At 32.3% G+C, this 15030-nt stretch overlaps 1 protein-coding gene across 1 annotated transcript in view; it reads left to right on the top strand.

Moving 5' to 3' along the window:
• LOC149413539 (head-specific guanylate cyclase-like) overlaps positions 1-15030 on the top strand; it is a 150626-nt gene that overhangs the window by 102180 nt on the left and 33416 nt on the right. The window contains exon 8 of the mRNA XM_089644418.1: positions 8294-8432. Coding sequence (XP_089500544.1) covers positions 8294-8432 — 139 coding nt within the window. The remainder of the gene's footprint in view (positions 1-8293; positions 8433-15030) is intronic.

The following is a 15030-nucleotide window of genomic DNA, read 5'->3' as shown; positions in this document are numbered from 1 at the left end:
AATTTGGCTCCAATCCTCCATCAAGTAAACGAGATGATCTTGAGTCAACAAGAAATCCGTATAATCCTTTGACACGGCTCTTTGATTGATACCTAAGTTATCGCGTCCCAAAAAGCCTTCCACGTCATCATATACTGCCTTCAAGTTTCCCCTCGAGTCTCGATACCCCCAAATTCCGACTCCTCCTTGGACTAAAATTTACTTAGGGCGAACCGGTTTCGTCCTATATACAATCATATACTCACGGTTGGTGTGGACTTACGGGTCGTGAATCCTCATTCCACGTCTAAGAGAAGATGCGAGAGTGGTCTACCGACCTAAATGCAAGCTGTATGCAGGTCCGCATCCTCCAATAGACAGTACATACGAATAAATATATGTATACATACAGTTTGGGAAAGGTTTATAACTTGCAATACAAGGCTATTTACCTCGCATCCCAAGCTCGGATCTCGCACAAAGAATTCTGCACAATTCTTAGCTTGGTAACCGAATATATACGTACTAATAAGGTGATACTAATAAATACTAGTAAAATAAGATCATATTTGATAGTTTGTTTTGGAGAGCTATCGAACTCCAGGCTTTTGTTTGTTTGGTTTTGACGTTTTTATTTAAGAGAATCGCCATCTCTATTGGATTTGGTTAATGGTCTTGTTATAGGAGCGACCACTGCCTCCTATTGATGAACTGTATTTGTTTTAAATTTTACCTCCAGGGTTCAACATTAATTTTTGTTCATCCTATCCCGTGATTTTCCAATTGTTTCAAGTAGTTGATTGCCACATTAGAGAGTACTCGACCCTCAAATATCTCAGGCAACTGATGGGGTTTTGTATGAGCACCCAATCAATAATATTCAAATGTTTCGTATAATTATTCGATATAAATCTTCCTAACCCGTGATTTTTCAATTGTCGATTGTGAATGATAAGTATTTGTAAGCACGCAGCTTCCAGCTGTTTCAGGTAACTAATAAAACTGTGCGATTATCTAATCAATGGTATTCAAATGTTTCATGTAATTTTTTGATATAAATCTGGCTAACCCGTGATTTTTCAATTGTCGTTTGTGATTGATAAGTATTTGAGAACACGCATCTTCCAGCTGTTTCGGGTAATTAATAAAATCCTTTGTGACTAACTAATTATGGCCAAGGTCGTTTTCAAACTATGCGGTTGACCCAATTCTCCAGTGATCCTTTGTTTTGTAAACAAATAATATAAACATCTCCTGACACACTAACCCAAATGTGAGATTTGTTTATTTTAAAATTCCTTAGAAGTCATTTGTGCCTCTTAACTTTTATTGTGCACTATTAATTAAAATATTTTTAAATCCTTTATTGAAGTTAAACTATTTTTCATTTTCCGAATTTAGTAAACTTACTAGGTTTAATTGAAGAATAAATATACATATATAAGTACACATATCTCGATTATCAAAATATGTTAACTAAGAGTACATATATTAATAAATAAATATAAGGTATATGATTCTACATGGTCTTGAATATTAATAAATACATATTTTCTTTTTCAATAATATAGATATGTCCATGAGTAGGTATTAAAATCACTACCATTTCGATGCTTCGATTAATAAATAAAATACATATATATAATTACATTACTCATATATATATTCTTTATATACAATATATTATTTTATATTTATAAATATATATACAAATATACAACATACATATATTAATGTGTAATTCTTTGTTTTGTTGTTTTAATTTAATATTCAATTGATATACTTCCACTTCACAGCCCTTCTGTGTCTCCTGGGACCTGGAAATTATTTATAAAAGGAAAACTCACCCACGTCAAGGTATTTCCGGTCGGGTAGTACACAACAACCTTGATGAAGAAATCCTACCTAATTAATTGTATTTTTCAACTAATTTCAAAATAAATCTTTTCGACTATTTATTCCTATTTAATATTTTATTCTCGCTTGAATCGTATAAATTAGCTGATATTTAAATTTTCTTCCGAACGAAATCCTAATTCAGAAAACCCGTTGATTTAATAACACCTTTCTAGTTTAGGCTTTTGAATGATAGCTGTTTCAAATTCTTTTTCGAAATGATAGACTGATGATTAAAATTCCGGTTAAAACGACAAACACTTTTAACACTGTCGCTATACGCACGATGGATTTTAATTGAACAATTTATTAATTCTAAATTTCTTTTTATATAAATTGATAAGAAAATTTATTCCAAATTGTGCAAACTTTTAATTTACTCGACTATTAATAAATTAAATTTTTTTCTAACTGTTAATTTTAGAACAAAGATTTAAACGTTTATTATTATCGAATCCTTTTTTTTTGTTTTTGTGTTTCTTTTAACCTAAGATGAAGTATTTATTACTATTATTATTATTTTTTTAACCAAATTGACGTTAAATTATAATCTAATTTTAAATATCAATACGCGATCACGTTCACTTTAGATTAACGATAACAAACTCTTAAATTTAATTTGAATGTTTTCACTTTGAATGAAATAATTATTTTTAAATTTTTAATTAATTCACAATTCACTTTTTGCACTTCACTTAACACTTTTAAGCACTGAGTTTAAATTATATTTATTTTCACTGTTTAACCAAATTAAACTGATTTAACAAAACTTCACTGGTGGGGTTTTCAGAATTTAGAAACTGAATTTAAGACTTTTTACAAAAACTTTCTAAGTCCAGGTACTTGTTCAGAATTTAACACTTAGATTATTTCACTAGAATTTTACCAATAGACGTAGTACTGCCATGTAACAACTTTTCAAACCCTCGGCGCGACTGCCCTCCTGACTGATGAGTTCCATCTTTTATACCCCTCTCAGGTTCCAAAAGACGTATCTGAATGTCTCTTGATGCTTAATTCTATCTCCTATCAACTCGTAAATCCAAACACCCCTTCCATCAATATCGAATGTGCTCCCATAAGATGTTCTGCTTTCCGGCTCTGGGCGGTAGTTAGTTTTTATCTCACAAATCTAAGTCGATAGGGTCCGAATCGGGTAAGTCTGTGTTAATCGCCCAAGCTTCCTTTGTCCTGTGTTCATACAAAATGTAGTTAAATTCTCATGATTTTGTGTTCCTTTTTTTTTTCTCAATTTGCGATAGGTCCGTCCTCAATAATATATATATACATCTCAATTTTACGCATCTCGTGTGAAAAATACCTAAATCCATGTTGAAATCCCTACTATGCAGTTTAGAATTTCGATTTATCTAAATTCTACTCAATTTTATTGTCACCTATATGAGCTTTTCCATTTTCACCAGTACTTTCTCTCTTAATGCCGCAGATTTGAATTTTTCCTTATCTTTTGGATTTTCTTTTATCCGCGACGTTTTCTTGCACAATTTTCTTCTTTATTCTTATGTCATTTCTCATAACTCTTTAACTAGTTATTTTCCAAGTCGTATTTATTTATTTCACGGATAAATTTGAATTGTATCACTTTTCTCCACTTGGATTATTCTTTATCTCCGTTCTTTACCCTTTCTTTCATCTTTTCTCCACTTTTCCCGATGTGTGTGGTCTCCAGGAAAATTTCATACTTCATCTATTATTAATTAATATATAATTTTCCACACTTCTATGGGAGATATACCTAATTAGACTCTGGGATATCTGTCATTTTTATTGCCTGATCCAATCTCCGCCCCATCCTCCATCCCTCACTTACAAGATTTCACATAAATTATATGTCTGGACACCTGTTTACGTTTAAAATTTTGGTACCAGACTCGTAAATTTAGTTTAATTTCAAACCTATTAATGTTAATCTCTTTTGACTAATCTAAATACTTCCATAAGGTCCACGTTAAAGTTAATCGCTTTTCTAATCGTTTATTACCTTAACGTAAATAAAAATCATGTTCGGATTTCGATTGTTTACCCTTCAAAATATACATGAGACCGCCAACCTTTTATCTTGTTTCGAACCCTTCGTAATATTGGGTAACTCTAATATATATCTAACCTAATAATCATGAAAATGTCTACTTTTCCTGAATCTAATCTATCGATATATGTTTAATTTTACTGTCTTCTTCTAATACTCAATTTTCATTTTCCTAGAACCTTCGTAGCAGTCCAAAATCCCTGTACTATCCTTCCATTCGATCGCCGCACTTTTCTAAAAGTGTATTTTTTTTGCGAGATTTTTCATTCAAAATTGATTTACCAATATGTCCGTTTCATCTTAAATTGATAACGATTAATTTCCATTGTTTCCAACACTCACTCCTCTCTTTAGTACGAATTTTATCGAACATGACACCCTCCTTCTATCATAAATAATTGCACTACAGTTGAAATTCCGCCAGTAACTTTCCTTCGCTTTTCCCGTCCCTTTTTATACTATCACGTTTATAAATTTTCCATTGCATTTTCGTGCGTGTGTTTTTCAATTTGTAAAATCTTCAAAGCACTCGATTTCAACGGTTCGCCATCACCTAAATGTCTCGGTTATTGTAAACATTTCCAGGAGTTTGTCGCCTTGAACGTCAGTGTTTATGCCATAGTGCGTTCACCTCTAATTTTTGTGGGAACGGAAATGCAATTAATTATCTTTTTTAATGTCGGGTCCAAGGTTCAATCCTTTGTCTTTCGTAGACACACCCCCCTTCGTTCACTGATTGGTTACTCAAAATTTTTATAGCTCTTTGTTTAGATCTATTGGTTGACAACCTTCATTGTTTATTTTTAGGCCTAGAAAAGGGGAAGCCCTGTCTAGTCCTAGACGATTTTACGACATCTCTGCTCTCGTCCCGGAACCTTGATTTAATTTCAACTATTACAGGAATCTACTGCAAGCAAGCTGGATCAATTCTTTCTCCGCCAGATGTCGTTAGCATGTCCGTTTTCATAAATAATTTGCATATTTTCTTGCAGCTATGGTTTATCTGTTTTTTCTTTCACTGTGATTTAAAGCCTTTCATCACAAGTGGGAACTCAATCACTGACCGGTCAATTACTAAAAGTTGTAGACGTAAAGAATTCATCATCAGATTACTGAGAATTACGTACTACAACGACGCCATCTTGTTGGTTTTGTTCGCTGTCAAATTCTTTTTATTATGTGTTCTTATTTTTTGTGCTTTGTGAATTTAATAAATTAAAAGTAGGCGAAACTATCAAATGTGATTGCATTCCGAATTTCTTCCGACTTATATAACGTTCTTCCTTGAACACTTTAAAAAAGCTCTAAAAATATGTATGTTCTCGAAGATAATCTCTAATCAGATGCCGGGTTGAAAATGTAATTACATTAAACTTCCTCGAAAGAAAATATCGTAAAGCATGCTCCGAAACATTATAAAAAATACAAATTATTATAAGCAATAAATATTAGACAGAAATACAAATATAAATTGAATAAATCATCCGAGAAATTTGTTCCAAGTGCATCTGACCGGCAATCAGATAGTGCGGGTTCAATTCCCGTCGGCGGCTTTTTTTATCAGAAGATTTTTTATATTTGTGTTTCGGGCAAATATTTATTGCTTGTAAATAATTTGTTATTTTTTGTGATTTACGTAAAAACCTTGTCACTTAAATATAAGTTTACATTTAATAAAAAATAATTTAAAAAATAAACCTGGTTCTGTTGCTTTGACTTGCTGTAGGTATGAAAAAAATTACAAACTAACTTTAAATGCTACTTCTGAGATGTCGAGAAATTTTTCTCTGTTATAAGTCGTGCTTTATCAAAAATTTTCACAAGTCGCTTAGGCCTATTAATAATAATCGTTTTTTTTAATATTTATCATTGTGGTTACGTAATTTCGCTACTAACCCTTAATTTGAAGGCATTCATGATTGTAGCAATCAGCTTTACCTGTTTTTCAAAATGCTTTCGTTTATAGTGATTTTTTAGAGTGAGTTGCATCAGAATCATGTAAGTAGCTTTTCACAATAGGGTTTAGTTATATTATCTTTTTTTGGCATGAAAAATACAGCTTAGATTACTTTTTTGACTTATTCAATTTACGTTAAAACTTAGAATCGAGACATTTGAATCCAAAATGTGCTATATTTTAAATCTACGTTTCGTTTCCTCTATGAACAACTAACAACAAAATTCTAAATATATAATATGAAAAATTATTCAAAATTTCTCCCGCAAATTTACGAGAGCACACATTTTGATTCAACCTTCCGCACGTTCACCAAATATTCCATTTAAAATAAATTATAAATTCGGCCAACGTAAATAATTTGTATCAAGGCATGACAATATTTTCGTCACGTGCCACACCAACTGTCACTTAGAATGACACACCATTTGTATTAACTGTCAAAACCCTTAAAATGAGTTTATTTATTAACTAAATTCACGCCAGCACAAGTTGAGACAAATTATTCCCGTTGAATAAGCACTCACAGATATTAAAAAAAAGTTAATTCGAAACGCAATCATTTTCATTGCTGCTTAGAAATTATTCGTGTAGCGTTTACCAAATTCTAATTACAGGAGACGAGTGTCTATCAAATGAAAAACGAAAACGTTTTGTATGTTAAGCACAACGAAACTTGAATACAAATTTCATAATTATGTACATAGTTCACAGTAATAGGCCAGTTATGTAAACTCACACCGAGGTCATAATATGAAACTCTCTTGATGGTTAATTATTGGAGTAGTCAGCTTAGTTACGTTGTTAGGTAACTAGCAAAGTTACTTTTTAATACGTCAACTCAACGTAGAAGGCTCTGAACATCAACCACGTAGTATCAAACAGGGCGTGTTAACCTTAAAATCAACACCGAAAGCAAAAATATTGGTTTAAAAACATTTATCAAAAGAAAATGCATTGTCTCACAGTCGAAAGATCGGAACTGTTTGAAAAAGAACTGTTTTTTACCTTTCTTTGGTCTGCACGGAGAAAATTTGTCTTCCAGCAAGTTTGTCCCAACACTCAATGGACTAGCTTTGTAAAGATCATTTTTCAAACATTTATTTTAGGCAGTAAGCAATACTTTAGGTAAGGGCTCTCTCAAACTGTATAATTAACATTTTAACCACCTATATGAAAATAAAAAAGCAATATATATTCCCTTGGGGCTACATATCGATTAAAGTAATAATCGATCAAAATATTGCATTTATTTCTAGCAAAACTAGTAAGTCCGCAACAAATTGCGACAACACTTTTGCCACAAAATGAACTATTGTTGCTGGTTTCACGGACGTTTTTGTTTGTAAGTTTACAATCCAGTTGCATTGTTAAGCTCTCTCTATTTTGTGACGCGATGCCTTTGAGGCTATTGGCCGATAAAATTAACAAATTACAACATTGGATTTTAGCGATAGCTTTATGCTTTTTTAGCATTTTTATTTACATTTACGATGTTCTTACTATCTGTGTCGTGTTAAATTGATGTTATACACGCTTTTGAGAGCTGTTTATTATTTACACATTTCTCATTTAGAGCTTTTCAACTTGAAATACACTTTATTTATCATACACCTACCCAATAGTTAAGTATTTACTGTGAACCTCATCTATCTTAAGTCAGTTTTTTAAGATATATATGGTTTTTTTTTTCTCTCCAGTATTGTATTACTTAAACAAGATCTCAATCGGCTTTGTTATTTACTCATTTTTTATACTATAATTATCATATGTAAAGCCGAAAGGCGTAAATTGTAGCAAATTTGCACTTATATCTAGTCTTTGATGGGAAGTATTACTGTGAAATTACTCTTTGGTGGTGTTATTTTGAGATTGAAAGTATGAGAGGGCTAATCTATTATTATTATATATCGATTTCTCTGAAGGTTTTTCTCAGGTGTTTCACTTGGGGCCCCTCCAATTTCTTCCTTGAAGTTGATCTCGCAGCAGGCTAAAATATTAATTTCTAAGGTGATGTCATGTGGAGGGTATTTAAAGGAAAGATGGGCTGAATTTTATTTTGCAGCGAACCATGTAGCAATTGACTGAAACTACAAATCCATCAAGTCATTCAACAGTCCGCAGTGGAGCTTTTGTGGTAAATGTTAACAGTGAAAAATATTGATCCATTATTTGGCCTGTCTCTTAGCTCTACTTGATGGCGAAAAGATCACTGATGAATCCAGTGCTTTGGAGCCCTTTTCATTTATTTAGTGGTAGTAACAGCGCAACATCTTACAGCATGACGTCACGTTACGTACCTGACGTCAACGTTCTAAAGATTTCAAACTTTTCATTCACTAGTCGTAAATTTTTTGTTTCTTTGTCTTAAGCGTGATTTGCGTATTTAAAAATATTTTTTTTTTCTTTAGGATGGATTAAGAAGAAGAATGGATAAATTGAAAAACTCAATAGAGGAGGCGAACCATGCGGTAGACAAGGAGAGAGAAAAGAACGTCAGTCTGCTTCACCTAATTTTCCCGCCAGATATCGCAAAACGACTGTGGCTTGGTAAGAATCTTTCTTTATCTATCCCTAAAATTATTCATAAACTGACTAATTAAATCTACGCTATTCCAATGCTTTATGCTAAGATATACATAATATATTGCATAAATGTTTGAGATAAGAAGTTGAATGTTTTCGATATCTTGAGAAAATAATTAATTACTTATAATTATTAAAATTATGACTCTCAAACAAAAAAAATGCTACTAACTGTCAAAGTTTGCACTATCTACACCTCAGTAATAATGTGTGCATTATACATTTCTTAAATGGCACCTATAAGCGAATTAAAATTACAACAACCTATTGTTAGTATTGTTGTTAGTAGTTCTGTGAACAGTAGTCTTCACGTAATGTTGATTTCTTCGACTTAACAGCTCGTAACAGTCGAAACGCTCATGCCCCCTGGCGGTATAAAAAGGTATAATCAAAAACGGCTACCATCTTAAAAGGATTTAACGAACACGGAACCCATAAATAAATTTACATACAGACGAAATGCAAAGTGGTCGAGCCAAAACAAAACTTTGCTATGCTCAGGATTGACGAAAACAGAAAAATTACTCAGTTATTTAAAGTTTTCTTCTTTTAAGGCGTTTGCGTGCCTCAAAAGTACTGTTAAATATTAGTTTTGGTGTCTAAATATTTGCCTAATGTAGGCAAATACAACGCTTTCAATACAAAATTGATTTTACAAAACTCAAATGGAATGGAGATCCACGATATCAGGCGAGTGTAAGGGAGAAGGAGCGCTGGGATATTGGGCTAAATTTTTTTTTCAAGCTGCAAATGCCATTTTTGCTCTCGTAAACACAAACTGATGCAAAATTCTACAAAACAAACAGAAAGAGAAAAAAATATTTATTAATTTGTACTTAAATATATTTCCGTATAAGGTATTGATTTTTTAGCTGGCTTTATACAATACTAAAAATAGCAGATCATTCAATCCATTGATGTTTCAAATCTACCCGCTTCAAAACATATAGGACGTACCTATGGTCCAATACAATCCAGATAGTTAACACGAATCTATATCTGATCACGCCATAGAGCCTTATCTATCATCCCCTCCTTCAAAGGAAGTCCTTGACCCGACAGGAAATTCCCAAATAGCTTCCGCTGCCGCCTTTAAGACTGTTTACAATTCAGACAGAGTCCTGCGCCCCTAATGGGAGAAACGACCATATAATCCTACTAAAAAGTTGACTCAAGTATTCTAAGAATTACATCATTACGTCCTCCAGCCTTAAGCAAAAGGGACGGAGGTAGAATTATAAAAATATGGAGATCGGAAGATGCTATCAGGAATACTGCTAGGTACTTAATGAACATTAAAATAAAATCCAAACTTTTGCTAATTTGCATATGTATTGGCAATCAAATATTCCAGCTATGTACTTATTTAATAAGCTTGTCCATTAGTCTTGTAAAGTTCGACAGAAAAAGCGTTTTCAAATTCGACTGAAACTGAAACTGAAATAAATAAAAATTAAATATTTCGTTTTTGGAATAACGTAGTGCCGTAAGCCTCAAATTATAATATTTAATTATTTAAGTCAATATTAGCGATTCTTAAACAAAAATTTGATAAAGATAAATCAGAAAAAAGATTCTAGCTAATGGGACCCTATCTCCTTCGGTCATATGACCACTAGCCCATTAGTTCCAATAGCTCAGTTGGTAGAGCGTCGCTCCGGCAAGGCGAGGGTCCTGAGTTAAGTCCTTGATGCGACCGTATCTTTTTCTGATGTTTATGTTTCAAAATTTCGTTTAAAAATTAGATTTTATCTGGCCAGATGTGTTTTTTTTTGTACAAAACACTATACATAATATACCTACACTAAACTAAAAACATGAAAATTATTTATTTATTGTTATTAAGTTTAATTTGTAGAACTCCATTTTATTTTTTTATTTTTTTATATATACAATAATATTATTATTGGGTTTATAAAAACAGTTTATTTTTAAACAAGTTGTGCTGTGTAATTATTATTACGCGTGACAGCTGTTTCGCCCTCTAAAGGCATTATCAAACTGTTTGATAGACAGACAGTTTGATAATGCCTTTAGAGGGCGAAACAGCTGTCACGCGTAATAATAATTACACAGCAGAACTTGTTTAAAAATAAACTGTTTTTATAAACCCAATAATAATATTATTGTATATATAAAAAAAAATAAAAAAATAAAAATTAAATAAAAATGTAAATTATTGCTCAAACATTAAACGGTTCGGAAAATTTCGAATTGCAGATAGGAACTTTGTAGGTGCAAATAAAACTTTCAAAAATATGTAGATTTTATGATTAGCCACTCGTTGTTTTTTTAAATGTGTTAATTAATCGAAAACAAACTATTTAATTCATTTCGCAGTACAGATGCCACACAGTCTTGGAAATATGTTCTATTACGTTGAGTTTTTCGTTTATTCCCAATTAAAATTTAAATTAGAAATATCTAAAAACATAATTTTCCTAATGTTTTTTAAATAGTAGAAGAATTCTTTACTCCTTTTTTGCTGTATTTAATGTTGATTTTAAGTGGATAAGTAACCTATGTATACATTATTTCTATATGTTGTACGAGTTTGTAATGTATTCAAATGAGGAGGGTCTAGATTTGTATAGATGAGTATTTGGGAACAGCTTACGACCAGAGAGGACGAGTCACGTGTTCCTATCTTTACATAACAGTATTATCTCTCGCTTGCACACATTCCCTTTCATGTACACATTACAGAGTATCAATTTGATTCATTTTTGTTCATGTCTTATTTCATATATTCTATTGTTAGATATAGCTCCAATATAGATACATTTAATTTACTCAATCCATTCATATGTAGCTCGGTATAAAACTATTTTTATCTTTATTTTTATTTTGTAAATTTTAAAACACTAATAGTGATTGAGACTTATTTTATTTAAAAGCCTCAATGGCGTAAATAAATATAAAATATTAGAGTTTTATTATAACAGCAACAACTTGAGTGTTAGCTACCCAAAATTACGTAGGTGATTTTTATGAATTAGAATGAATCATACATGATATTTTTTTGAAATTTTTACTTAAAAACCTAAAAATATGGGGTGAATATTGTAATATTTGTATATTCATTAGCATAAAGCCGCACTGAGAAGTATATATGTTTCAGTATTATTATTTGGAGGTACGATATGAAAGGTTACACCACCTTGTCGTTCCGATTAAATGTATAAAATAATTTTTATTTTTCCAAGTATACAAAGTAGTGAATGAATAATTTAAAAAATAACGAATAAACAAAATTAAAAAAATATCGGAGATATAAGCCATCAAGTAGAACCCTCTTTTTAAAATCTTTGCTGATGGTGTACTTATTGTATCAGTCAGGATCGTCTGAAAAAAAATTAAATATACTCAAAGACAGAGTGAGGAAAATAACCGTCTTTTTAGATGTCTAAGACGTATCCTAAATAAAGATTTACTTAGAATGACTTACTTTGCCTTATGTCAATCAATAATACTATGGGATTATTTATAAAAAACACAACTGCTTTACGTAGCACAAAAATTATTTTAAACTTAATTCTACTTAAGATATATACGTCATCATCAGAACTTCTGTTAAAAGAATTTAAAGTTGGAAAACTAAGCTTCTTCAAGACCCTTATTCCTAAAAAGCGGAGTCAGGCAAGGGGGTAATATGTCTCCTATTCTATTTAATGTGTACATCAATGACCTCTTACAAGAACTGAATGATACACGAATTGGTTGTCATATCTGCGGTCAAGGCAGTAACAACATTAATTACGCGGATGACATGGTGCTGTTGGCGCCTTCGATTAAAGCGATGAGACGACTTGTTCAAATATGCGAAGAGTATGCAATCTCACATAACCTGCTGTACAATGCAAAAAAGTCAGTAATCGTGGTTTTTAAATACAACAAGGAGCCAATAAATATTCCTCCAATCTGGTTAGACGGAAAAGAACTACTTGTAGCCTCGCAGGTTAAATATCTGGGACATATCCTAAGCGAAGATATGAAGGATATAGAAGACATGGAACGACAAAGAAGAGCAATCAATATACGGGCCGGAATGCTCTCAAGGCGGTTCTACCACTGTAGCGATGATGTCAGAAAACTACTTTTCAAGGCATTCTGCACTGCACTGTACACATCTGAGCTGTGGACACAATACCCAGCAGCGCAATGGGACAAGCTGAGGGTGTGCTACAATAATGCATACAGGCAGCTCATGCAACTACCGAGGTTCTGCAGTGCCTCCACAATGTTTACTGAAGGGAGGGTGCACTCATTCTCCGCCTTACTTCGCCACCGACTAGCCAGCTTCTGGGGTAGGACTCGGAAGTCAACCAACATCATCGTTGTGGCTGCATCCGAGTGGCTCAGTTCCCCACTCAATGAGCGATGGATGCAGATGATGCGGCGACCTCCCTGATGGACGGTTTAATTAAATTTAATCTCATTGTATTACCTATTTTATTTTTGATTTATATTTTAATTTTATATTTAGGTACCTGCCTAATATTATTTTTTTATTTCTCTTTGTTTTATCATATTTCCATTTTTATAATTTGTTTTTTTACCTTAATTTTATTGTTTCCTTGTTTTATTTCATGTAATATGGCAGACTGGGATTGCACTATCCTCCCAGTCCTGCTGGATTAAAACTTAAATAAAAATAAAATAAATAAATGCATTATACCACTACCATGCAACATTACATATTTATAAAGATAATATTATGAATAAAACTACACCATTTAAAAATAATAAAAAAATTGTAAAATGCCAAACATAATTTTTCCAAACTTCAAAAAGTTAAAACAAAAACAATGGGGAAATTCAACTATAAATATCTTGGAATAAATTTTAATACATTGCCAGAAATATAAAAAAACAATGTTTTGGAAACAACTCGTATGGTCTCAAAGAAATCGTTGTATCTTCCTCACTCTCGTGGTTAGAAATGTGATCTAAACGGTGTTAGAAAGAAAAACACCACGTTTTATTTTCAAATCGAGAAGTTGGCATTTCATATGAAATGACTTAACATTTTTTTGTAGAAATGACAGCTGCTTTAAAATTAAAATTAAATTAATCGAAATTTCGATTTAAAAAATTTAAAACTTACGAAAGTGGCATATAATCAAAAACTTAAATTTTATACAATATTATTAAAAAACTGTGTTGTTAATTTTAATAAAATCGATTAAGTAGATTTTGAAATATCTTGTTCACCAGTTTGAAAAAAATTGTTTCGAATAAAACGTAAAAGAAAAAGCAGTACGGCGTCAGCGACTTAAAACTAATATATTTTTTAATTACCTTTGCGATTCCTGTAGCGTACATGAGGTCTTCCATTATTGCCGCGGTGTCCTTATATTATACTCCGCGGTATTCCTTTTGAGCAGCTTTTTTCAATTTCCTGTCCTCTTTGATCTCCTGTTAGGCAATCATGTTAGCTATACCACCGATCATTACCTGAGTTTCGGACTGACTCTTCCGCGCTCACTTCTTATTGCTATAACTTCGGAAATAATTTGAATTTCGTAAAGGTTAAACGTTCAAAATATTCTTAAAAGTATAAAAATTGTATCTCTGCAAAAATATAATTTGATTTTTTGAAAATATCAAGTTGAAAATATTTGAAAACCGAATACCCGAAAATCTTTATCCCTAGACTGGATTGATATTTATTAGTAAATACATAAATGTATGCTGTCTTGATATTGGCAACGTGTTACATGCTCTCCTTGTAACACTTTGTAAAACTATTAGTGTGGACAAGTAGCGAGTACCCACGTATTAGCATAATACGGCAGATTTACGTCTAATCACGATCTTTTTGCTGAAAGGTTCACAAATTGCGAAAGAACCCCTTAGGAGCTCTCGGGAAGTATGAATTATATATTCATAGGGAAAAGCGTACATAAACATCACTGAAGGCTAATGGAACTACGCACCTTGAAATAAGAAATAAAAATATTTTTACTTTAGTCTAAAATGCTGACCTCGAACATTTTAATGCTTACATATTTAAATATCTGTTATATCTGCCTTTACTTAAGCAGAATTCGGGTGTTAGGAACTCTTATGGTCAGTAAAAGGTTCTTATTATAATACTGTTTATTTACGTTACAATAACTTGTCTCGCTAGCTACAACTGTTCGTTACCCGATGGTAGGTAAATCTCTGATCGCGGAGATGCTTGCCTTTCCGATAATATCCATCGCTAGTACCTGCTATACACTAGCGTCATCGGGCGGGCCCTGGCGTAGGCTTAATGTCTACCGCCATCTACTGATTAACTACTCAACCTAATTACCATAGATCACATTATCCTAAACTGTCAAATCATAATTTCTGGGCAGTTATCATGTTTTATTTTTTCAGTTATTATGCCATGTGACGCTTCCTCCTTCTTTGCCAACGATTCGGACAGCGTTACAATGTCCATCATCAAGCAGATGTTTAAATTGGTGTAGTGTGTGTTTGTTCAAGTAAAAGTGAAAAAAATTAACTTTATTTTTGTTTGAATTCGGCTAATCTGTCACAGCATCTGTACTCTGTTGTTTACAGCTCCTAA

This window comes from Hesperophylax consimilis, chromosome 21 (assembly GCF_061612785.1).
Source record: "Hesperophylax consimilis isolate HC1 chromosome 21, BYU_Hcon_1.0, whole genome shotgun sequence".
NCBI lineage: Eukaryota > Metazoa > Arthropoda > Insecta > Trichoptera > Limnephilidae > Hesperophylax > Hesperophylax consimilis.
Note: the sequence above shows the minus strand (reverse complement) of the source record. Positions and strands in the feature narration are given on the sequence as shown.